This window comes from Psammomys obesus, unplaced genomic scaffold (genome assembly GCF_907164565.1).
Source record: "Psammomys obesus unplaced genomic scaffold, mPsaObe1.curated_primary_1811, whole genome shotgun sequence".
NCBI classification, from domain to species: domain Eukaryota; kingdom Metazoa; phylum Chordata; class Mammalia; order Rodentia; family Muridae; genus Psammomys; species Psammomys obesus.
In genome coordinates, this window is record NW_026596069.1 from 30,216,755 (window position 1) to 30,244,311 (window position 27,557).

The 27,557-nt window shown below is 35.6% G+C and overlaps 1 protein-coding gene across 3 annotated transcripts in view; it reads left to right on the forward strand.

The window, feature by feature from the left end:
* The window catches only part of Edil3 (EGF like repeats and discoidin domains 3), a 567,408-nt gene that overhangs the window by 326,462 nt on the left and 213,389 nt on the right, over window positions 1–27,557 (forward strand). For all 3 annotated transcript variants that reach the window (XM_055625558.1, XM_055625559.1, XM_055625560.1), the window contains one exon: window positions 5,669–5,782. In XM_055625558.1, coding sequence (XP_055481533.1) covers window positions 5,669–5,782 — 114 coding nt within the window. The remainder of the gene's footprint in view (window positions 1–5,668; window positions 5,783–27,557) is intronic.

Sequence of the window (27,557 nt, forward strand, 5' to 3'; positions counted from 1 at the left end):
TGATTCTCAAAAGTTGATTGACATCACATCATCACTCCAAAAAAAATCTATACATAGGCTTTAGGCTATTATTTGCACAAAATATGTGAGAAAAAGATGCATGCTAAGAAAACAAGGAATAGCTGAATATTTCTCAGAGGGTTGGTGTATTTAAGATGAATTCAACAAAGGTGATGTGGTGGTGGTTTGAATAAGAAGGGTCTTCATAGACATATAAGTTGAATACTTGGTCTCCAGTTGGTTAAGGAAGGATTAGGAGCTGTAACATTGTTGAAGGAGTTGTGTCACTGAGGTGGGCAAGGGCATGGCCATGTAGGATTTTAGGCTTTAAATACTCAGCCCTTTCCCAGGTTTTATCGTTGCCTCATGGTTGTGGGATCAAGATGTAACCTTTCAGCTATGCTCTAGCATCATGCTTGCCTGTCTGCAAGCAGGCTCCCGGGCAGGATAATCGCAAACTCTAGCCATCTGAAAACCTTAGATCCCAGTAAACTCTTCTTTGTGTTTCTTAGGCAGTGGTGTCATATAGAATAACAAAGTAACAAAGACAGATGTTGGTAAGTTAGTGAGATATTGCTCTGTCAGATTTTGATCATGCTGATTATGGAGGAATAGGAAACATTTGGAACTTTAGACTAGGGAAAGTAATTGAACACTTCAAGCATGGCTTAATGAGTCATCCTAGTTACTAAGATGTAGTAGGACCTAGTAAGAGATTGGAAGACAGTGATGAGACCCATCTGAACTCTGGGGGCCCAGTTCAAAGTCTTCAGAGGGAACAATATTGGTACCTAGGCTAGATATTTGCAAAATTTGACAAATAATATTGCAACTCTTTGCCCTTGCCCTAAGAATATGCCTGAGGCTAACTTGAAATGTTTAGGACTAATTTTGTTGACACAAATTTTAAATCTCCCTAATATTGACCATGCCACATGGTTATTTGTGGTAACAGTTATACAGATTTTCAATGAAATAAAAAAAAAATCAAACAGGGCAGAAAGAAATAAAATGTATAATTTGAGGGGAAAGGAGTACCAGGAAATTTAATACTGGAACCAAGGCTTATGCAAAAAAAGGAATAAGGAAGGAGATTCTGATTTGAAATGGAATAAAATTAATGGTGTCTTCAGGACAATACCCCATCCAGCTAATCCTGCAATGCTTAGAAGGAAAATGTCTGAGGAATTTGCTGCTCCTGAAAAGCAACAACAAATCAATGCTTATGCAAATGTAATTCAGAGGGTCCAGGTTCCACCCAAAAGGCAGCCAAACAAGGCAGCAGTTGCCACCTGGTTTTGGCCTTAGAGTCAGGAAGGTACAAAAGTAAAGGGGTTGTAAAATCTTCCTCCTATATTAAAACAGCTTTTGTGGAGCAATGGAGGCAGCCGAGTCCCTTCATTAAGGCCAGAGGGACTGTTGCATAAGGCTGTGAAAGCAAAATATAGACTATAGTGAAAACCCCACATGATAAAAGGTTCCAGAGCTGAAAGATATCTGACAAGGAGAGCTCTCTACAAGGCATGGACCCAAACTGTGAGAGAAATGTGGGCAGTCAGCAAAGGTGGGAGGACGGAGTCATGTAAGCCCTTCCGCGGTAAAGAGCACGTGGGCTCTGTCCTGCTCAGGTTTAGTTCGCCCTTGCATCCAGTGTTTCCTGGCGATTCCCCAGTCCTCCCTTTTAGAATGGTAATGTATATTCTGTTCCGCTGTATGTTAAAACTATGTCATTTTATTTTGACTGTACAGATGATTATAATTAAGAGATTATTTTGAATCTCAGAAGAGACTTTGGAATTTTAAACTGGGTTGTGACTGTGAAAGCCTGTGAAGATTTGTGAAGGTGAATTAAAAGCAAATGCATTTTGCATTTTGATATAGACAAAAGCCCAAGAAGACAGAATTCACAGGGACAAGAATATGGTGGTTAGAATTGTTAATGCCTCCATAGGCTATTTGAATACTTAATCCCTGCTTGTTTGAACTGTTGGGAAGGATTAAGAGATATGGTCCTATTGGAAGAGCATCACTGGGGAGTAGGATTTGAGGATTCAAAACCCAGGCCATTCCTAGTATGCCCTTAATTGTGGATCAAAATTTAAGCCCTCTGCTACTGTTTCAGCATCATGCTGCCTACCTGCTACCATGCGCCACACCATGGACTCTAATCTCCCCGAAACTGTTCAGCAAACTTTCCCTTCTATCAGTTTCCTTTGTCATGAAACCTTATTGAGCATTATCAAAGTAATGATGCATGAATATTTGAATAACTTGTCAGTTATTACCAGAGCTCACTAATGAATTCCTAAAATGTGCTTGAGTTAACACAATCTCTCTCTCTGTCTCTGTCTCTCCCTTTCTCTCTCAGATATATAGATGATAAATAGATGATAGATAGATAATATATACATATGTATATGTATGTATGTATATTGATTATTTATACTCAAAAGTTGGTTACCATACATACTATCTAGTTTTAAGTAGCCTCAAATGAGAAAATGCTTTCATAAGATTGGACTGTAAATAGCCTGTGCGACATTTTCCTAATTAGTGATTGTTGGGAGAGAATATAGGTCGCTGTCGGTGGGCCTACCCTTAGGAAGGAAGTCCTGGGTTCTATGACAAGGAAGGCTGAGCAAAGCCTGCAGAACAAATAAGTGAGAAGCACTTTTCCATGGCCTCTCTGCATCAGATCATGCCTTCACAAATAGGTGTAAGAGTGACCTTCTTCACTCTGGAAACTCTGCAAAACCAGTGGCTGCTCATTTCACAGGACAGGATGATACTCAGTTTAGTAATGAAGGAAGATTTCTGGAAAAGTGTGGGTTTCGTATGACAGAAGGCCAAAGTAACCAGGTGCTGATCTCGGTGAAGGATTCCCGTAGCAGAGTGGATGCGTGCACTAACACAGATTGAAAATGTTAGCCCTTTTTCCCTTGGATCTCTTTCTATGTGGACACCCATTCAGAAGCACTGCCCTCTAGAGGGAGATCTTCCCCTTCTGCTGATCTTTTCAGAAAATACCCTAGGACCTGTGCAAAAGTGGGTATTGGATTACAACCCAATCCAGTGGACCACTGAGATTAACTATCATAGCTACTAACCCTTACAGAGCTACAAAAAATGATTGCAGCAAAACAGTGGGATGTCTTATACTATCCAGATAAAAGAAATGAACCTGTGTAGTTAAACTAGTTAAATATCAGACTCGGAAATTCTTGTTTTATTTCAAGGAAATTCAACAATTCATCCTCTCTCATAACTTCCCTACGTTTAATCTCCTTTATTTTTTCTTTACCAAAATAAATAAATAAATAAATAAAAATAGGAAAGTGACCATTAACAAAACAAAGGTGAGTAATGAGATTTCATTTGAATCTTCATGAGCAGCAGCACTGGGCACCACACACACAGCATGGTGAATCCCAAAGTCGTCTGTTCTCAGGAGTCAGCTTCCTGTCTTCATTAGAAGTATGTTATGAAATCACTGACTATTCTTACAAGTTAGTCACAGAAGCTCACTGTTATTACTATTATACTTGAACTGTACATTTGATAGAGTATGGGAATTTTTATTTATTTAAAGAAAAGACTACAGTGTCAAGTATTTTCTAGATAAAAAATAATCTTCATTTTACCATATTGAAAATAGATGTGGACTTTTTTCTGAACATAATAATTACTTGATCTATGACAAAAATTAATTCATGCAATCCATTATACAGATTTAATTTTCATTTCACTACATTGTATCCCGTGAACATTTCTATCTAGTCTTTAATTAAACATGATTTGCACAAATTGAGGTCAGTTTTCATTTGGACCGCTTGCAGTGTTAATCACAGTGCAAATAGCCTTCATCAACGAAAGCGCTACATTACACTAACACAGAAGCATTTCTGTGTAATTGCTGTCTGATCTTTATTCCTGCATATTACTATATAAATACACATGGGATGATTTGCTAAATTTTCTATTGGATTAAGTATATAATTCATTTAAGTGCTTTTTATAAATTTGTATTTAAATATATTTTGTGTTTAAAATATATTTGATGAAATATATGAAATTCCATTGTTCTGAAAACTGAATCATCAACAATGTTTGATTTAGCTGTTGTAGGGTATTTGAACCTTAAAGTGAAAATATTTGATGTTTTCTACTAAAAAATGAAGTTACATAGTACAACTATTAATATCAAACCTTAAATTTCTTCCTGCACTGTTGTCCTGTTTACTTCTCAAGTCTACAACAAAAAAGATCCATTAGCTCTATATAAATTGAAACCGTAAGAGGAAACTTCCCCATCTTATTACAAGTCTGCAGTGCTAAAACATGAGATTGAATTAGGTCAGGTCAGTTCATATGTGATATGTTCCCTTTTTTCTTTAGGCTTGGGATACCTTTTCTCCCTTCCAATGTGGAAGGCTTGTGTGTATGTATAAAATATCATATCTTCTGCTTGGAAATACCATCTATATCTTCTGATTTATATTAACTACACTGTTCCTTCAAATCCAAAATCAAATTATATTTTTCTTATTTGGTCTTCTTCAGACCAAAGAAATTTATCATATATTGATATACACCCATCCATGATACAGTTCAGTGGATATGATGTGAAGGAAAAACAGACCCCAGTTTTTCCAAAGCTTATCATTGTCTTAAACTGAATTGACAACAAAATAAATGGTACAGTGGTTTTTACTACATTTGAAAATATTTGAAATTGTGATAGCACCAAAAAGCTGAAAATTTCTTAAGTTTCAAAACATAAATTACGATGGAGAGATGGTTCAGTGATTCACAGTGCTTGTATTTTTTCAGAGATGGACATATTGTTAGCAGTACCAACATCATCGGCAGGCTCACAACTGCTTGGAACTCCAGGATCACCAACACCTTCCAGCTGACATTTGTACTGTTCACATATTCACATAAATGAACACACACAAGTGCACATGAAGAAAAAATAAAATAGATCTTTAAAACTCACAGCAATTCTTCTGTTTAAAACTAGCATGGAAATAAGAATAATTCACTGAATAGTTCCTGTTTTGCATGCTTTTCCATCATGTATAATGATGGTATAGAAAAGGTAAGTCCCTTTGGTTACCCTAACTCTAGAAACTCATGAATGAGATCACGAAATGATCATCATTTGCATTTATTATATTTTACATGTAATGAGCTTTGCCTATTAACTCTAATTTGCTTCTCATCAAAGGCAAACTATTTAAAAACCAAAACCTCTCTGTCAGTTAGACTTTTAATGAATTAAGATGAAATGGGACAGTTTTAATTGGCAGTTATTGCTGCAGGATAGATTTGAGATCTTATAAGAGAAACCAATTCATCTCTCCATCAGGGTTAATTTGATTTAATTCTATGAACATGATGAATACTTCCTCAAACTCTTCTTATTTATTTTCAGAATTGTCAGTCATATATACATATATATATATATGTGTATATATATCTATACTCAATTCTATTTGATTTAATTTGTTTTTAATAAAGTGACTTAAGCAGCATTTGTGTTATGGAAATGTGCTCACATAAACTGAATGAGTAGCACTATTCAGATGTTATATTTAATATACCTGTGTTTTCTAACATCTGCTTATTTATATCAATACCTCTTCTTTTGTTCTTTTTTCCTCAGATGTAAACGAATGTGAAGCCGAGCCCTGCAGAAATGGGGGCATATGTACAGACCTCGTTGCTAACTACTCCTGTGAATGCCCAGGAGAATTTATGGGACGAAATTGTCAATATAGTAAGTGTTATTATGTAAATACGTGTTACACACACCTGATTTAAGTTGTAAAGTCTGCATTTATGATAGAATATGGACTCAAATTATTCTCATCTGCTTTGAGATCCATGATTGTTTGACGTGGCTCCTTCCATATTTGTTCTTACTAATGTAGACATTCTCTGGAGTAATATTTACTGCATAGACATGAAGATGTAAAATGTATAATAAGAAAAGAATGACAATGTCTCACACCCACACTTATTTCTGTATTGGCCTCATTTCACACGTCAGCATGTATATCACTTGAATTTATGCCAGCAAATGAGGTACTTTGGTTTGAACAGCTATTGGAATGAAATAGACTCAATCTGGGTTAACATGTGCAGGTAAAACAATGGCTAGCTCACTTAAATAAGCAAGGATTTTACATGAAAATTCTTGTTTTCTTGGAACTTATGACTGTAGAGTTCTGAGATGATAGAACTAATAGTAAAGTAGTCATTTATTCAAAATGATAATAAGGATGAAGAAATTATTAGTAAACATTTTTCTTGATTTTTAAATTTATTTTTAAATTGATTACAGTCTGTTAACTTTGTATCCCAGCTATAGCCCACTCCCTCATCCCCTCCCAATCCCACCCTCCCTCCCTCATCTCCTCCCATGCCCCTCCCCAAATCCACTGAGAGGGGAATTCCTCCTCCCCTTCCATCTGACCCTAGTTTATCAGGTCTCATCAGGAGTGACTGCATTGTCTTCCTCTGTGACCTGGTAAGGCTGCTCACCCCCCATTAGGGGTAGTTGATCAAAGAGCCAGCCCCTGCATCCATGTCAAAGACAGTCCCTGTTCCAATTACTAGAGTACCCACTTGGATACTGAGCTGCCATGGGCTACATCTGAACAGGGGTCCTAGGTTATCTCCATGCATGGTCCTTGGTTGGACTATCAGTCTCAGAAAAGACCCTTGAGCCTAGATTTTTTGATTCTGTTGCTCTCCTTGTGGAGCTACTCTCCCCTCCAGGTCTTTCTATCTCCCACTTCTTTCATAAGATTCCCTGCTCTCTGCCCAAAGTTTGGCTATGAGTCTCAGCATCTGCTTTGATACCTTGCTGGATAATCTTTCAGAGGCCCTCTGTGGTAGGCTTGTGTCCTATTTCATGTTTTCTCCCTCTTGAAATGTCTGCCTGTTTGCCTTTCTGAGTGAGGATTGATCATCTTATCCAGGGTCCACCTTCTTGTTTAGCTTCTTTAGGTGTACAGATTTTAGTATGTTTATACTATATTGTTGAACATTTATTTTAAATTAAGGGTTGGAAGAGGAGTCAGAGGTTGATAATCAATGGACTAGGGCCTAAATAGAGGCAAGCCCATATTGGTGATAACACTAATGGCAACATTTTGTAAATGTTCGACATTAGGAAACTATGAATTACTCATCTTATGTGTGTTATGCCATCTGAGTAACACAATAACTCAATGAAAATTCATAATAAAAATGCAGATTGATATTCAGATATAGAAACTGAGGCTGATGTTTGATATGGTTTTCTTCAGTTCTCACAATGAAAGTGACAGGATCCAGGTCTCTGGCTCCCGAGATATTTAGGTTTCTTTAAATGGAAGGTCATCTCCATATCCAAGATTCCTCTGTATGAACATACAGCATGCTGACTCACTTTGTCCTGCAATGAATTTATATAAACAAGTTGAGATAAGAAAGATAAATGAGAACATGTTTCTCTTTTTCAGGTATTTTTGTAGAAGCACATCTTGATTATTGTACATCATTTACTTACTATTCATTTATTTTCCAATAACTTAACAGACGTATTTGAATACTGTGATTGAGCAACTACTACTGCAAACATTGAGGACTGTAGATCCAATCTAGGGATACAGTGCTTGCCTTCAGTGGGGTTGGGTGGGTGGCTTTGAGCATCAGCATTGAAGAACTAGTCATGTTTTCTATTGCTTAGGTTGACTGACTTTGTAATGCCTAATTTTAAAAAAAAGAGACCCAAACAAGCAAAAAACAAAACAAAGAGGAACTACAACAAAGGAGCTTATGTCATGTCTCAAACATTCTCTGGTTTTCCTTCATTTTTATGGAACCTTCCATTTTAGGTTTTGTATTAAACCAGATATGTCAATATGAAACTCACGAATCATCAGTGACATGACACATTCAAAATCTAAAAATATTTATTTATTTTAGTTAAACAAAACAAAGATATTTAAACACAAAGTTAATTTATAAATATAAAAATAAAAACGTATTATTTATCATAAATTATGGTTCATTTAATGTAACTGTAACACACCTTGCTTAATGAGAAGCAAGTTTATACCCAATCTAATTTTTAATGAAATAGGAGGCTATCATCTTGCAAATCACTGTGTTAATGTTTGAATAAAATTACAATTATTTCAACTATTAAGAATGAGCTCTTCACTGGCCTTGATGGACCATCCCTTTAATCCTCAAATGTAGGAAGTAAAGACAGAAAGTTCTGGAACATTCAGAGCTACCTGCATTACACAGTAAATTTCAGGCATGCCAGGATTATATAGCAAGAACCTTCTCATCTCCTTCCCCCAGTGAAAGACAATATTCCACATTTGACACAAAATTTGCCAACCTAGTGTTAAAATCCTCTAATACTGTTTTCCAATATATGATTAGTACTTGTTTATTTGTTTATTTATTTATTTGTCTATTTGAGTAGGTGGGTTAAGGCAAAATACATAATTTCAGGTTAGGTTTTTATATAGTTCACACAACACACTTGCTTTAACTTGTATTTTTTATCTATATATTGTAAGATTTGAAAAAGCTTTATTGTTTCATTTTACTGAAACTACTTTTGATTGACATGAATATCAGTTAAGACTTCCTATAATATTAATTACATATGACAACATTTTTCTAACTAAGGTCTTCGTGCAGATTCCCTTGATTATTTTAAATGACAAGCTCCAGAGCTCAAGAGGCTATTTTCATAAACAGCCTGGAAAAAAACAAGATGTTCTGAAATGATAAACCCATCCTTATTAGAACAGATATGTTTTGTCATATATGTTTAACTGTATGTGATATTTAAATGACAATAATGAAATGGAAATTGAGAGCATATTATTTCATTAATGAAAATAAATGTACTTGTTTTAATTTGTTGGGTTTTGTGGCTCACAATAAACATACATATTTCCCCCTTGAGTGTTTAAATGTGACATGATTAAATTTCAGGAATGACACTCAAATGCGTTTTCATCACTGACACTACTTGTAGAAAATAAAATAGTTATCCAGGGAGCTCTTATAATGTTTAATTCCTGAACATTATGCTAAAAGAAGAATTAATACTGGGATGATTTCCCGTGTGTATGGGCGGGGGGATGTTAAAAACAAAAACTAAACTCTGCAGTATATAAAAAAAGTAATGCTTCAAGAGTCCAATTTATCTGGCTTTTCTAATGACAGACCAGTGTAGATAATTCTATAGACTTTTATCCTAAAAATTCTAAAGATGATTATAACAAAAGGTGGTGTATGTGGACGTATTTTGAAATTTGAAAATCAGATTTTCTTATTTTCATTTTTAAATAGCCCCAACTGGAACCTTCACAAACAAAAGAAGCAATATTTGCTAATATTCAATTACAAATAATATCTATTTTTACATAATGTACATGTGTGTATTTGTCTTTCTTTTTGTGGTAGTAGTATGTATGAGCAGATATCTTTCTGATAACATAGGCTTACTCAGTGAAAAGTGCTTAACCATTTTATAAATACATGTGAAATATATATTACACACTTAACACCTGACTGATGATTTTGCAAAGGTGAATTTCTAATGGCAAACATTTTTGATAAACTACATCTTTTTGCCATTGGTGATATGATAACGTTGATTTTCATTTTAGTTGGCATTACATGTCAAGCACTCTCCTAAGTTATTTAGAAACTGACTTACTTAATATACTCAGCACTATTTGAAACAGGTTCTATCTATTTCCAGTTCCACTTTATCAAGAAAATTGAGCCAGTGAGAGATTAAGTAATTTCCTTAGGTTTGCGTGGATGGTGAGCTACAGTTTGGCCAGAATCCCAGCTAGCTGCAGCTGCATAACCCGAAATCCTACATATGATTTGATCCTGCCGCTTGTGAGACAAAGGGCTGAGTCTGTTATACCACATACTCCCGAGCACTTGCATTAGAGGACTGACCTTAAGTAGTGGTGGCAACACTGGAGGAAAGAACACAGGATCTGCATTCACATACAGTTAAAATTAAAATTTCTATTTCAGGTATTCTTTTCAGTATACTCTGAACAAGTTATCTGCTCCATTTGAACCTCAGATTCCTCATCCATAAATGGATTTGTACTGATGGACAGTACATTAGGAGTGTATATAAAATATTTTGTAATATACCTCTATTTATAAATACCAAGCAATCTCACAAAGCTTTTTTTCAGCTATTAAAAAAGACTATACTAATGAACTTTCTTGGCACATTTATATCTGTTATAAATTTATTTAATTTTTGTTGCTTATTCAAACTACTCAGCCATATTTAATAACTGAGTATATGTGACTGAGGACAATGGGCCAATTATGATGCCTTGGATAGCATAATTTTAAGGAGCACAAGGTAAGAAAATCCTGAGGCATCTCCATATTTACAAAGATGAATACAAGGATGAATACTCTTAATCCAAGTAAAATCACTTCAGAAGACAGAACTTGATAACCCTTTCTTTCCTTCTTTTTAAAAATACATTGTCAACATGCTTTCTAAACCATGAACCCTTAATTACTCCTTTGTATGGTTTTGGTTATTTATAGTTTTTTTTTGTTCTTTATTCAAATACCTTAATTCATGGAGTAAATAATAATGTGCCTTCTTACATGAAAAAGATGGTTATTTAATTTGCCACATAATATATAGCACTTAAACTATCCAGTAATGAGTAATTCAGGTAAACCAAGAAGGGGCTATGGAATCTTAGATATATGTTAAGCATAAAAGACTGAACTATTGAAATTGAGAATAATGTAGGCCAGGAGACCATGTAGCAGACTAGAGAAAGGTAAAAATTTTATAGATAGGAACACAAAGTTCTGGGGAAAAATTAGGCATTAGAGTAACTAGATATAGCAATAAAGAATTTTAATGAAGCTTGCATCCTATATTATGGAAATTTTATAATATTTCCCTTTTGATTTAACTTATTTCAACAGACAACCCCATTTTTATCAATTTCCCTGCAAATGGCATCATTTACTCCTTATAGCAGAATAAAAGTTCATTGTGTATGTGTCTCAGCATCTGCTTAAATACCCTGCTGGGAAGACTTTTTCAGAGGCCCTCTGTGGTAAGCTACTCTCCTGTTTCCTTTCTTCTACAGCTTCTGGTGTCTATCCTGTTTGCTCTCATGAATGAGGTTAAGCACCTTACCTATGAGACTCATAGCCAAACTTTGGGCAGAGTGCAGGAAATTTAATGGAAGAAGAGAGAGATGGAAACACCTGGAGGGGACAGGAACTCCAGGGAGAACAACAGAGTCAGAAAATTTGTGCCCAAGGGGTCCTGCAGAGACTGATATATCAACCAAGGATCATGCCTTGAGAGGACCTAGATGCCCTACTCAGATGTAGTCCATGGGCAGTTGAGTCCGTGGAGATTTTATAGTAAGGGGAGCAGGGGTAATCCCCGGCATGAACTCCATTGCCTGTTCTTTGATCACCTCCCTCTGGAAGGGTGGCCTTACTAGGCCACAGAAAAAGAGAATCCAGAATGTCCTGATGAGACCTGATAGGCTAGGGACAGTTACTAGGGGAGGAGGACCTCCCCTATCAGTGGACTAGGGGACAGATATGGGGGAAGGGAGAGGAATGGTCGGACAGGGAGGAGATGAGGGAGGGGACTAGAGTTGGGATACAAAGTGAATAAATTGTAATAAAATAAACACAACAACAACAACAATAATCTTATTGTGTATATTTACTCCGTTTTCTCTATCCATTCACCCATTGATAGGTAAATAGCCATGACTTGGCTCTTGTGAATACTGTAATGTGGATATGCATGTGGCCTGTGGCATATTTACCCAATCCTTTCAAGTGTATACCTAGGAGTAGCATGGCTGGATTATGCAATAGTTTTATTTTTACTAACCTGAACAACCACCATAGTGATTGTGTGTATAAATTTATTTTCCTGCTAATGCTCACCAGCATTTGTTGTCAGCGCTTTTCTTCATAACTACTATGGCTAAAATGAGATGGAATCTAGTAATATTGGAACTGCTTAGGAAGAGGGAACTTACCAGCAAAAGAGAATAGAAATAATAGGAGAGAGTAATGGATAGTAAGTATAATATGGATAGTAATGTATAATACACATGGAAATTCCATAATAAAACTTTTACCTATATAATTAATATATGCTAACAAAATTATTTGATACAAATGGTAGGTATATTTTAAATATAATATATAAAATAGTGTTTTAAAAAATCAGGACTATTTGTAAAGAAGACAGAAGTGAATAGAATCAAACAAATCTGAATATATTCAAGCATGGGGTTAAATAAACTAGTGACAAATGTTCACTGAACCATTCTTGGCATGAATATATAGACATGAGGTTTTATAACATCTGCGAATAAATTAATTTGTTCTTCAATTACATCAAGTTACCTTCTTTTCTTAGTCTAGGGAGCAATGATAGTCAGAATGAAATCAGTTTTGACTGCCATGCATTGCATAGATTAATGGTGTGAAAAAGAATAATGTAGCAACTGATAATAAAAACTGACAAGCATCATGGAAACAAACAAGAGAAACAATGACACAGGCATTAGAGAAGAAACATTTTAAATGAGATCAAAAGAAATTAGCTTTTAACTAAGCAAAAAAAAAAAAAAAGGGTGGGGCAGTGGAAATGAAAAGTTCACAAGAAAGACATACCAGAAACTCTGACCCTCTTATTGGTGTAGTGATTACAGTATAGCCTGGTGTCACAGTGGGCTAACATCCAGTTTGGAGTTACCTCCAGTGAAAAAAAAAACAAGCCATAATCCTCTAAGCATTGCTTTAGGTGAGGTGTCTTCTGTAACAACACCCACAGATCATTCATTCATCCACCTTAGAAATGGTGAGTGAAGGCTTAGTCTGTGTTACATGCTGCAATATGAATACAGGAAACTTTTTTTTAATGCCTTTTTTATTTCACTGCAGCTGCATTGTTTTCACTGCTACATCAAGAAGAGGTTGTCCCATACTTGCATTAACAGGCTCGAGGCAGGCACAAGAAATATCTTTGAGAGGCCAAGGTGTTCAGTGGCCTGAGTTCACACCGGCTGGGTCAGCGATTTCTCCCATGCCTGGTTGTCGAAAAAGGAACCTGTGCTCTGGGCCCTTAAGGGGCCAAGCTTTAGTTCCCTGGCCAGCATTAGACATGCATCTTAAGGAAGTAGGAATTCTTGAAACTGAATACAGGTGAATGTAAAGACAGGCACTGAGAAGTGACCATTGAGAGGGCAGTGAAGCCAGTACAGGCCCAGTCATAGTCCTGTATACAGAAGCAGACTCAGCACCTGAGGAATTCCACAAAGCTCCCATAAGACAAGTTCTCTAATACATCTCACATCCTTAAAATGTCTTATTTCAGAAGAACCAATACATCCTTTTGTTTGAGAATCTGGAATTTTGGGGGAGCAGTAGTGTCAAGTAGCCATGATATGGCAGTATTTTTTTTTTTAAATAATGTATCACTAAAAACCGCAGTCATAAGAAAATAAGAAGCTTCATTGGGAGTCATGACCATTCTAAAGCTACTAATATTTATTCATTAAAAACCTATCTTATAGATTAGACTTTTGTGACACTTAGGGAATTAAAACAGAAATTAGCTCTTTGAAATTGAAATATTTAATAACTATAGAAACGATGAAGGGGAAAGAGTAATAATCATTAATAATTAGTCCATGTTTTATTCCTGTTATGTTACAGAATTCTAAGATTTTTAGGTATTATTTTGTCTCTGTATTCATCACCTAATTTAATTTAGGATTACTATATTTTGCTTGTAATACTAATATGGGAATTAGTGCAGGACTCTAATGAGCCAGGAGAAAGAATAGTAATTCCAGGTTGGCTACTTTTGTGAACATAAGAAAAAAATCTATAAATTATGGACTGTATAGGATTTCTTCAGTATTGATATTTACATAAGTTAAATCCAAAGCACATGCTATTCTATATGACGAATATCCACAGCCATATAGACAAATAACTATATATGCATGAATATTACTTTTTAATTTTCATGCATTTGAAATTGTATAGCAGTTAAGAAAGAAGAAACAGACCAACAGGGTACTGTTAAATAGTCCGCCAGGCAAGAAAGAATTCCAGCAGCCCAGCAAGGTGAGGCCTCTGCAACAATAAACACAAACACACACACACACACACAGGCACACAATACTTGAGGGCAACACTCACCTGCATTTGCAACGCCTACATCTGGGTTTGTTTCCATGTCACCCTCACAGAAATCACCTGCTGTTCCTTAACATGAGAAAGAAACAAGACAGAAGCAAACATCACCCACTTGCTTGCCTCGACTTTCAGGGTTCATCAAATACATCTAACAAATTGAATCATATTCTTATTTCTTTCTAGTTCAGTATTGGTTTGCAAGTAATTAATGAAACTTCGTAAAGTAACTTTAAATTTAAACTTATGGCAATACTCCTCTATTACACTACATATATCCTGGAATTATAGTTTAAGTTTGTAATTACAATCTAAGCTAAATTATGCTCCAGTGTTTACCAGTTAAAGAAAGACATGAGGTGCAGAGAGATGAGGAGTTAGGGAACAACATCATAGCATTTAATGCTCATAAAATTTACAGCTTGGGTGATTCAATTAAATATATATATATATATATATATATATATATATATGTATTCTACTTTTCTCAGATTGAAAATAAGAATGTTTCAATTATCTTTTGATCTCTCAGCATGTGAAAGTATCAAAGAACTGAAAGCATATGCAATATCAAAATAAAAAAAAAAAAAAAGAGAGACCGAAAACTTTTTAAAAAGAAATCATTCCAAGTGTAACAACCTGGGGCCTGGTGAAATCATGGTCTATGTGTCATTATTTAGCACACTGACTTGCATATTATGCTCTGCACATAGTGATAAGGCATCCTTGGACACATAAGTAAAATTTAGGCCCTGGTGATTAATGTGAGCCTGAAGGAGTTAATTTGTTATGAGAAAATTACACCAAAGCTCACAATGATTTCCTGTGTTATCTCAACCATCAGCAGCAGAAAGATGTGCCTTTCTCACATGGAGAAAGGATATAGAGAGTTCCCAATCTTTCCCTCAATAATGACAATTACTCAAGTACTAGCTTTATTTACTGAGCTCTCAAGGTTTTCAAATGGTTGCAATAAACTTACTGGCGATTGGAGCTAAATTTGACAATGACAGAAACAACATGCATGATTCTTACCCAAGACTTCAAAGGGACTATGTTATATACTACAGTCAGCACTATAGAACACAAAGTGCCAAGGCCATGTGTGCATTTCTGAAAACAGGACATCTCGCTGTGTCTGCTGAGAGATACAGGCACAATAGACTTCTTTCTGCCTAGGTATGTAGAATTTGCCGATCTAATTAGGACAGCCTAAGGAAGTAGGGTTTCCAGTTATTAAGACGTGGGTAGTTCCTCCGAGATCCGTAGGTGATAAAATTCAGATACGGAGACCAGAGCACCCTATTTGTGTTAACAGTCTTTCATCTGGGAAGGATGTGCCTTTCATTCACACATAACCTAAGTCTTTGTTTTATAGCAAAGTTTTAAAAACATGTCACTACTCCTCATGCACAGTACATTTCAGGGATATATTAATTGTGTGGAAATCAATCATATGCAAAAAAAGTAGAATGAACTAAAAGAAAGAGTTAACTATATTTGTTGTGGATTAGAAATGTCTAAACATGGGGAAACTGCTGTTGTAAAAATGTTTTATTTGTTTATTTGCTTTAAAATTTAAAATAATAAATTTTCAAATTATACATTTCAGTTAAGAAATTTTAATAATCATGTTTATTAATAATATAGAATATAATATATTGATAATTGTATACATTAATAGCTGAATAACTATTAACATCATTCTACAATCATGGACATTAAAATCCAGCTATTAACAAAAATAACAGAAAACTGAAAAGATTGAATGGAATTGTCAAGAGAGGAAATGACAAGTATTAAGTACATAAGAATGGGATTGTTAATGATTAAGTGTAAAGCAGGTTTTTATCTGAAAAAAGTGTGTGTGTGTGTGTGTGTGTGTGTGTGAAGCAACAATGGATGATCTGAAGCTGGATGTGGTCCCATGTGCCTATCACCTCAGCACCTAGGTAGAAACAAGAAGCTCATGGTTAGCCTGGGCTCTACACATCATGGGTTCAAGGCTACACTAAGCAAAATGGTGCCATGTTTAAAAAAAAACTTGAAATCAAAACAAAATAATAATTAGAAAATATGGAAAGAGAATTAACTAAGAAAGAACAAGGAAAATAATGTTTGCAGAAGAATTGGTCAATAAAATAGAGCCTAAGAGAAGAATTGTTACATTCAAGGTTAAGCCATTAATGGCCCTGATGTAACTGCAGTGTGAGAGAGAAAAGCATTCTGGATTGAAGTGTCTAGTTTGAGCAAGTGGAAGAAAGAAACAATAACCACAGAGAACCTCCCAGGTTATGGGGCATGCTACTTTGAGCATATCTTAAACTCTAAAGAGCCATTAAAGCAGCCAAGGTCCTAAAAATAAATTTCATAATAGTCACCGGAATAGCTTTATCTGGTCAATAATACACTTTCTTTTTAGAGCTCTAAAGGAACAGACACATAAAATCTCCAACCTAAAAGTAAATTGAACTTGAGGAGTATGGTTCTATAAAAAGAGCGAAGCCGACACAAAGTCAGTGAGTGCAATGCTAAACTGCAAGGAAAACTGGAGCAGGGCAGAAAACAAACTATTCTGACAAGAAAAACATAGAAAACCAGAGTCATATAAGCAAGCCTATAAATACACAACACTATTATCTAACCACAAAACACCAGAATGGAAATGCAGCTCTGAACTCAGAGAAACCCTGGGATATTTGTGTTGACTCTGTCTAGTAAAATTCACTTCACATTTTCTTTAGTACATTCAAGCAGACACACAATTTGGTGCTCATCTATTAAATAACTATTATGTAAATAATACTTCTCATTTACTAATAGTGGCTTAATAAGGCATCTCCTTTTCCAATCATACTATCCCTGTATTCTAGGATAACTAATATTCTTCTTTCTATTTCTCTATGATTTTTTGGGGGAGGGATTATAATACAATAACATTTCTCCCTTCCATTTCTTCCCTTCAAACATTTCCATCTACTTTCTTTGCTCTTCTTCAAATTCATGGCCTCTTTTATTCATCAATTTTTATTGCCTTTATATAAGTATTTTAATATACACCTTATTTCTGAATATAACGAGCTGTTGTGTGACAGAACTTTTGCTGGGAATATGTAATGTTTAATCTCCCCAGATAGGGATCCCATGACAGACCAAAGTAGAGATACTGAGAGAACCAGGCCTGACCACCTCACACACCAGTCCAAGGAACTAGGCCATAGGTCACTAATTCTATGAAGACAATGGAATCTCCTGCCCAAGGACTAGCCTGGAGAAAATCCAGTAGAATTTAACTGTCACCCCTAGCAATGGCTAATCAGTGAATACCTGGAATTTACCCAGGTGTTCTTTACAATAGGATGAGTAAAACAATTACAGTTTGGTTTGGCCCTCCGGGCAAAAAATTTCCTCAGGACACCGGCTATTTGCTTAATAGCAATCAATCATAAAACTGCCTAGCTGGAATTTCCCAACCTTGCTGTAACCCTAAATATAAACCCTCCTCCCGCTGTGTCAGAGGAGGGTGTGGGCTGAACTGAAGCTTGTAATAAAAAGACCCTACTGCGTATGCATCCAAACGGACCCTTGGTGGTCTTTAGGCATAACAATACCACCAAAATCCAACACGGTGAATCAATGAGTTTTCTAGGGTTTACTTATAGAAATAGAGGTAAGGGCTTACTTACAGGTGCAGAAATGACTCAAGACAGCTGCATCACCAATCCTAGCACGTGTGATAGTTCACCCACGACAGTCTGGACCACACTACACGGCATGCAGTCGGCTCGAAAGACTGGAGCGTCCTTTCTACGTGGCTCAGTTTGTCTAACCTCTCCCGTGTTGCTCCACTGGTTATTGTTTCTTCCAGGCAGATGGTCTATTCTCAGTTTACTTTGCAGCTTGATTGAGTCTTCTTTGCAGCTTTTACTGCTTGTTCATGACATGGAGAGCCTTGGTGATTCAGTCAGTTTCAGGGACATCTTGAAGCTCTGGTTGTTTACCTTCCTTCTTAAGGAGTTTCTCCACAGGGTGGAATGTTTCAATCGCCAAGGAAACTGTTAGAGTAAACATGGTTCGTGGTCATTCTGTATAATGTTACATATGTGTGTATGTTTCCAAGGCTGACCATTTGGCCCTGGAAAAGTGATTTTTTTTCTCTGTGGAAGCTCCCAGCTTTTCTTAGTCACCTAAGACTCCTAATGAGGGCTTGACGTCCCCCGGGCTTTTCCCTGTCCACTAGTGTCATGCTAAGCACATGGTGAGGCATTCATGTTGCCTGGTGACATTTTATGGATGTATTTTCTTGTTTAACATAACGTAAGTACCATCTTACTGGCAATTCTAGCTGCATTATCGGTCCAATTCTTTTAAAAGGTTTCTACTAAATTTTTAATCTAGGCAAAGGACCTCAAAGTATGTGTGGACAAAGGTGCTTGAAAAAAAATTGTATATTTATATTGTTAAGGGTTTTCCAGTTAGAGCATAAATTATGTACATATTTTATTTTTTCTGGTGATGGATATTAAACTGATAGCTTTGTGATTGTTAGGCAAGGATTTCTGCTGCAAACTAAATTTCCAATCTCCTGAATATAGGAAATGGCCACTGAGAATATTAGCAGAATGTATGACTTGATCAGTAGCAGATATCAAACACACTTTCTTTTCACATTTTACTTGATTTAAATACCTAAAAATGTCACGGACATTGCTTTCTGTTTAAATTTTACCAAGACAATTAATTATTAGGTACTTTAATAATGTTTTAGTATATATAAATATATACATATATACATATATTATACATTTTAAAGCACTTTGATAGTTTGTGTTTTCTTACATTTATTCTATTCATTCAAAGGTATTGTTCTAAAAAGGATCTATCAATATTCACAGGCTAACAAAGGGTCTAGGTCATAGAAAGAAATTAAAATCCTGAATTCATGGTTTATCTGTAACCAGATATGTTTACTCTGTATGATGTCAATGAAGCTTTTGGAGACAAAAGCTGTCAGTGAACATTTTCATTGAATGTGAGTTCATTCCTTTTTTCTCTACTAGCTCTATGCATACCCAAGTTTACATAAAACAGAGTATGATATTCATTAGCCACATTTTTGTCATTTTGTTAACAAAAGTTTTACTAATGAGATTGCTATTTATATGAACTCACAGAGTAGGTTTAGAGAGCTGTAACCTGTGAAGCTATAATAATATGTATTAACTCTAAGCCGTATTTAAAGGACAAAGGGAAACAAAATGAAGAACACCCATAACATTCCTTCACTGCCACCATCCCTGACGTGTCTATATTTCTTAATCAATTATTTACATATATGTTAATAGTCATTGACTTATTTGATTTCCAGTGTCTTTCACACAATTGCTGTGTGAAATAACAAACTAGTGTATGAGATATTAAAAAGAGCCAGTGGTTCATACTCATAACCTCAAGCATAACTAAATATGAATCATTCATTACCAAACTGAAAGAAGGGATGCACATCTGTGAATGATTTTTAAGGCTTGCTTATTTTATTTTCTGTGTGTGAGTCTACACGTGTGCCATGTGCCACAGAAGTCTCAAGAAGAACTGGAGCTACAGATGGTTGTGGGCGACTATCACCTTTGGGTGCCAGTTATTGCTGGATTGTCTCGACCTGCCAGCCACCCAAATAATGACACAGAGACTTTTTATTTATATGAAAGCTTGGCCTTTGCTTAGGCTTTTTTACAACTAACTCATACAAGCGAAATTAACCGGTTTACGCAAATCTGCATCCTGCCACTTGGCTTGTTACCTCTCCTCAGCAGCAATTTTTTCCTCCACACCTGGCTGGCCAGTCTCTAGTACCTGATTCTCTCCCAGAGTTTCTATTTCTGCTGGATATTCCACCTATTCTATCCTGCTTTGCTGTTAGCCACTCAGCTCTTTATTAAACCAATCAGGTGATAGAGAAGAATGTTTACAAAACACTGAGACAGATGATACTCCATAAAAATAACAATTCCAAAGAACAGCCAGCATTCAGCTTTGATGGTACAGAATTAACATTTGAATTATTCAAAGACAACGTTTACACGGTGAACAATAGGTCACCCCCAAAAGCCACCATGTAAGTGCTAGGAATTGAACTCAAGTCCTCTGTAAAAGCACCAAGCACTCTTAACCACTGAGCAATCTCACCAGCATCTGAAAATAAACTTTAATTAATTGTATATCAGTTTTAAGTCATCAGTTTAGGATTAAACATGCAATTAATTATATTTTCTGAAATTTAGTTCCCTTTTAAGTATTAGATACAGTTATAACTAAACATGTTAAATGCAGTGTTTTGCCAATTCTATGTTTCTGTCAATTGCTTAGATTCTTTAACAAAGTTAATTTAGATGGACATGGGTATAAAGTGGAAGCGATTGACTGTCTAACAACTCAGGTTTTGGCAAAGATTCTAACAATATAATTATGCTACAAGCCAAGAAAAATAGCAAAATACATGATACATGATCTTTGATACAAAGACATTTGAAATATTGCTGTCGTGACCTTTGTCTAGATTTTCTGATTTGTGGCATACAGAAACACAGTTTACCTGAATAAAGAGAGGATCATTTTCAAGCTCTGTATAAACCCAAACTGTGAAAAAACAAAAACAAAAACAAACAAACAAAAAAAAAAACTAAAGACCTAAAGACTCACTTAGCGTTGTGATTTGGATCTCCCTTTCTCTATTATCAGTTCTATGTCAAATAGTCTGCCATAAATTTTATTCTTGTGTTCTTTTTCAGTTACATTACTTTTGATGCACAAATTATGAGCTCTATTTATTGAAATTTCCCAGTCTGACAATACTTGCACTTAAATTGGCTTCTGCTAATGAAGGTTCAGCAAATTGCCAGGTTGTACATGAATGCATTACTGACAACAACAACAAAAAATGATAGTAATTTTTTAAAACATACCTGAGAAGGGGCTGGAGAGATGGTTCACTGGTTAAGAGCACTTTCTGCTCTTCTAAAGGACCCGGGTTCAATTCTCAGCACCCACATGGCAGCTCACAACTGTCTGTAATGCCCATTCCAAAGGATCTGACACCTTCATACTAATGCAAATAAAATAAAGATAAATGAATAAATAATTAAAAAATATACCTGAGAAGAAAAAGAATTTATAGGTGCTTTTTAACTCTTTTTCTTAATGTTAGCTTTTTGACACACCAAATTGTTAGCATAGTTTGACAGAGTTTCTTGTGCATGCTTCTTTGAGCTTATTAAATATGCAAAACTACAAATAGTGCCATGCATCTATTATTAATTAAAGCAGCATAGTGATCGGCATATAAAAAAAAAGTTAAATATTCTAAGTTCTGGGAGTCACACTTATATTTTGTCTTAAATCATTTTAAGTAATATGAAAAATGTTTTACAATGAAATTAATATGCTATCATAAGAGGTGACAATGTTTGTATGAAGCACATTTAACATTAAATGAGACCTATTGAAACCATCTCAACCACTTTACAAGTAGAGACAAGGACCCTTGGAAATCTTTTGAAATTTTCTTCACTTTTTTTCTCATTAAAAATTAATGTATATCATAAAAATATTTAAAACATAAAATCGTGATTTAATGTCCTTCACCTTATAAATGGAGTTCACTCAAATCCACTTCGTGTAACTTATCGCCAAAGGCCCTGCACGTACTATTCACTTTCCACCATGTAACTGCCGCAATTGTCTTTCTTGTCTCCGGTGTGCCAAATCTTTCCTCTGATCTCAGTTTCCCAGGAGTAGATATTTTTCCCATTGCATTCACTGCTGGCCACGCTATCAACTAAAGGACCTGCATGGATATGCTGGGCTAGGAATACTGTCACAATCGGGCAGGTCACTAATGTTTCTTTGACTTTACTAATATTTATATACAGAGGAAGAGGGAGAGAAAGAGATACACAAGAGAGGCAGGGGAAGGGAGAGGGAGAAAGAAAAAGAGCAAGATATTCTTTATTATAACTGATTAAAAATAAGAAACAGCAAATAGCATATTTAAATGTATGAAAGACAACTATTTAATCCAAATAACTAAAGTTTTTAAAAGGAAAAAAATGGAATTCTTATGTTAGTCTTTCACTTTTTAGCAACATAAAAATGAAAGACGGCCACTGTTTTACACTCTACTTTCAGCTTCTCTATCCCCAAAAATTATATACAGTTTTTAAAATTTTACTAGCTGCCTAGCCAAGTAAAGCAGTAACAAGGCTGCCTTTATTACTGGATGAAAAGATTTTTCTTCTTTACTATTCCACCTTAACCACATAGTACAAGAAAGCTTCCAAAATACTGTTTCAGTCAGTAATTCATGTTATTCATTAGCCATGCTTATGAAAATTAAGGATTAAAAACTCACTTTCTACATGACAGTAAGATGAGAAGGTAACTGTAAATAATTAGATAATTACAATTTATTTTAAAATTGCAGTTGATGAGCTTTGGGTACACATTAGAGTAAAGACAGTAGAGAATGAGAGTGTGAGGAATGTCCTATTGCTGTGCACATAAATGTTTTAACTAGTGCTTTCTTATTTGTTCTAAGGATAGACACTACTTCAGAACAGTTTTCTGAGTAAAATTTATTCCTAAATATCTAGTATGGTATTACTAAAAGTTAAGTAGAAAGTACCCCTTCCCCCACCTATTTCTCAGAAAATGGAAGCTCCCTTTCCCATTGAACCCAGCTCATCAAGTTGTATCAGTACAGAACTTGTTCTCTTCCCTTGTGGCCTGGCAAGGCAGTTGGGCCAGGGAAAAGTGATCAAAAAGCTTGCAAGTGAGTCCATGCCCAACGAAGTCCTGTGTCTCTTACTAGAGGACACACATGAGTCTAGGCTGTCCAACTGCCACATCTTTTAGAGGGCCTAGGTCTAGTTCACACAAGGTCCTTAGTTGATCCTTCAGTCTCAGCAAGCCCATCAGGGCCCTGATTAGTTGGCTCTATTTTGTTTTGTTTTTCTTGTGAGCTTTTGTCACCTCTAGGTCATTTTCTCTTTCCACCCACGTTTTCACAAGACTCCTTATTCATTGCCCAAGGTTTGGCTGTAAGTCTCAGCATCTGTTTTGAGGCACTGCTGGTTAGAGTATCTCAGAGGAAAACTCTGACAGCCTCCTGTCTGCAAGCTTAACAGAGTATTATTCATAGTGTCAGGGTTGGCAATCTCTCAGACGGTAGGTCTTTGGTTGGGCAAGACATTCCTTCAATCCCTACTCTATCTGCTCTATCTTTACTCCTGCACATCTCTTAAACAGGGTAAACATGGTGTAGAAGTACACCTCAGTGTTTAAAATCTATTAAAAAGTGTGAACTCAGAAGAGTGAAATGGTGAGATTTTTATTTAATTTTCTTAGTATATAGAAATAGTTAAACGTAACCATGTGAGAAGCAGGAGGCAGAAACATAATGAGATCCTGAGCTGTGACAAACTGAGATAGGTTAAACAATGAAATTATTCACAGCGTTATTTGATTAATTTGATTTCAGAATATTATTTTGTTCTTTTAAAAACATTGTACAGTGTGAAATTTCTGAATCACTGAATATTGAATTCATCTTTTTTGAAACTGTAGATAGACAATGAGAACAATCTAAAACTAATACCATTAGAGCCAGATGACTGAAGGTGACCCAGCACAGTACACACAGAGTGTAAAGGTTAAAATTACTTTCCCCTTACACCCATTAGAATGGCTAAGATCAAAATCTCAAATGACAAAAATGCTGGAGAGGTTGTGGAGAAATGGGAACCCTCCTCCACTGCTGGTGGGAATGTAAACTTGTACAACCACTTTGGAAATCAATCTGCCGCTTTCTCAGACAACTAGGAACAGTGCTATCTCAAGATCCAGCTATACCACTCCTAGGCATTTATCCAAAAGATGCTAAAATACACAACAAAGACATTTGCTCAACCATGTTTGTAGCAGCTTTATTTGTAATAGCCAGAAGCTGGAAACAGCCCAGATGTCCCTCAACAGAGGAATAGATACAGAAACTGTGGTACATTTACACAATGGAGTACCACCCAGCAATTAAAAACAAGGAAATCATGAAATTTGCAGGCAAATGGTAGGAACTAGAAAAGGTCGTCCTGACTGAGGTATCCCAGAAGCAGAAAGACACACATGGTATTTACTCACTTATAAGTGGATACAAGACCTATAAGACAGGACAAACATTAAAATCTGTACACCTAAAAAAGCTAAACAAGAAGAGGTTCCCAGGTAAGATGATCAATCCTCACTTAGAAAGAAAACTGGGATGGACATTGGAAGTAGGAGAAAACAAGAAATAGGACAGAGGGCCTCTTAAAGACTCTACCTGACAGTGTATCAAAGCAGATGCTGAGACTTATAGTCAAACCTTGGGCACAATGCAGGGAATCTTATGAAAGAAGGGACAGTTAGTATGACCTGGAGAGGACAGGAGTTCCACAAGGACCAAATATTTCTGGGCACAGGTGTCTTTTCTGAGACTGATTCTCCACCCAAGGACCATGTATGGATATAACCTAGAACCCCTGCTCAGAAGTAGCCTGTGGCAGCTCAACATCAAAAGGGGTTTCCCTATTAAGGGAAACAGGGACTGTCTCTGACATGAACCCAGTGGCTGGCTCTTTGACCTCCCTCCCCACCCCCCTGGCCCTCCCAAAAGGTAAGAGCAGCCTTACCAGGCCACAGAGGAGGATATTGCAGCCAGTCCTGAAGAGACCTGATAAACTAGGGTCAGATGGAAGGGGAGGAGGACCTCCCCTAACAGTTGTCTTAGAGAGGGGCAGGGTGGAGATGAGGGAGAGAGGGAAGGATTGGGAGGGAATAAGGGAGAGGGCTACACCTGGGATATAAAGTAAATAATTTGTAATTAATATAAAACAATAACAATTATATATAAAAAATAACAACCAAAAATTACTTTCATTTGTGAAATAAACTTTACTAATACAAACTGTAGATGCTAGGATAAATATTATATATTGTAGTAGAATATAGCTAAAGCAGATTGAAACAGATAATTAACTTTTGATATTTGGCAGATATTTGTTCAATTTCTTTTGTTGTGTCTTGCACATGCTGAGCAACTATCTTGATACTCAGTAAAAATCTTTCTACAAAAATTTATACACTTTTGCAAAGTATGCTTGTTTAATATTATCATTTTACTGTGTTTTATATTTTTAATTTAATATTTAACACAATTGGTTCTTCATATGTTTCAAATAGTACATAAAACCTTGGGAGAATAAAACCTGTGCCGTTTTCTTTATGAGTAAAAAAATCACATGTAAAGAAAATTTCCTGAACACATACATCCAACCATTATACAGTTGGATCATATGGTACCTGTATGTATACACACATATATGTATACAAACAATATCTAAGTGACATTACCCATACTGAGCAGAAAATATGTGTGTATATACACATATATATTTCAACAAGTGACATTATATAAACTGAACAAGTTATGTTTAGGAATATATGTGTATCTACAGACATAAATGCATAAAAGTGACATGTAGACTGAGCAGGACATATATATATGTCTGTGTGTGTGTGTGTGTGTGTGTGTATACAAACACAGTGACAGCACATAGATGAGTGGGTTGTGTTTTATATATATACTATACATATATAAATACATGTTAGTGATATTATACAGACTGAGTAGGTTCTATTTAAGAATGTATATCCATATGTATATATATAACATATATATACATATATATGAACACATATATACATATATACGTATATATATGTAATATGTATATACAAGTATAGATATAGTTGAATATACATTTGTGTATATCCATACATGTATATATGGGTATATATATATATATATATATATATATATATATATATATATATATATACACACACACACACACACACACGTATCATTACACAGATTGAGTAGGTCATATATATTTAGGAGCATTTATGTTTACACATATACACAGGCATATACAAGTAACTACTAATTACAGAAAAGGCCATGAATTTGAAAGAGCAACGAAGGTTTGGAGGGAGGAAAGAATTGGGTGAAGTGTGATTATATTACAATCTTGAAAAATAAAGTAATGATGAAGAAATGTTCTTTTAGTTTCAGATGTTTAAAAGTGTTGTTTCCCAATGCTACTGATAGATATTCCCAGCTTTCAATCAGGATCATGATGAAATATACCTAATTTATGAAATTTCTTCAATAGACCCTGTCTGCGGTCTTAGAAATATGAAAAGCAACTGAGTGCATTTTGTTCATGTTGGTTGCTACTGTATGTGTCATGCTGAAACAGAAAAGTCGTTGGAGCACAGGAGGGACTCAGGGGCTTCTTTAGTAGGAAGTGCCTGCTTTATTCTCTGATATTCACTTGAATAAATGATGTATCACTGATTACTTCAGCAAAATTGCCCACAGCATCTTCATTTATTCTAAATGTATCATGGTTTGGATATTAAATTGGTTGGAAAATATTCATCTTATATGTGCTTTTTAAAGTTGTAACCTGATTTGTCACAGTGATAATGTGAGGCTCTACCGTGAGAGATCCTTGTTTTCCACTACTATGAAGTAAAATGCCTGGCAGACACAGACTTATTTTAAAAGGAGGTTATTTAATTAGTTATTTTTATTTCCAGTGAGGCTGCCAATATACTGTGGGGAATCATTTCATTTTCATTCATTACAGAAGCGATGGTTTATATTTCCCCCAGGCAAAGAGCTTTATCTGACAAGTTGAATGGTTTAGTGACAAAAATATCTGATGATGGATATGGTATTAAGGAGATGCCAAGTGGCATGCTGCCTTAAATCACTTTCTGTAACTGTATGATTAATGTGTGTGCATATGTGTATATTTATAAGTTTTATTAGTGAATATTTTGCATGAAAATTATGAGCAGTTTTTTTTTTACTCCATTTTTATTTCTCTTATGGATGGATTTAAACCTGTCTGAACCTGTGGTGTGGGTTTAGACCTTTGTATTAATTTGGATTTTCCAAAACTTCACTAAATTCTATAGGTCTCACAGTGGTAAGTGGTGCTGTAGGAATTAAAACCCAAACTCTGTGGTTTCTCAAGAGAAAGCAGTCAGCTAAGGAGGGCATAGTTTATACTAAAATCTCTGCTCAGAGTCATAGTTTTTAAAGTGTATTCTCCTTCATGTTCTGAGCCAGAATGGCAATAAAAGGCAAATAGGAGTAAGAGAATTCACCAAAACTCAAT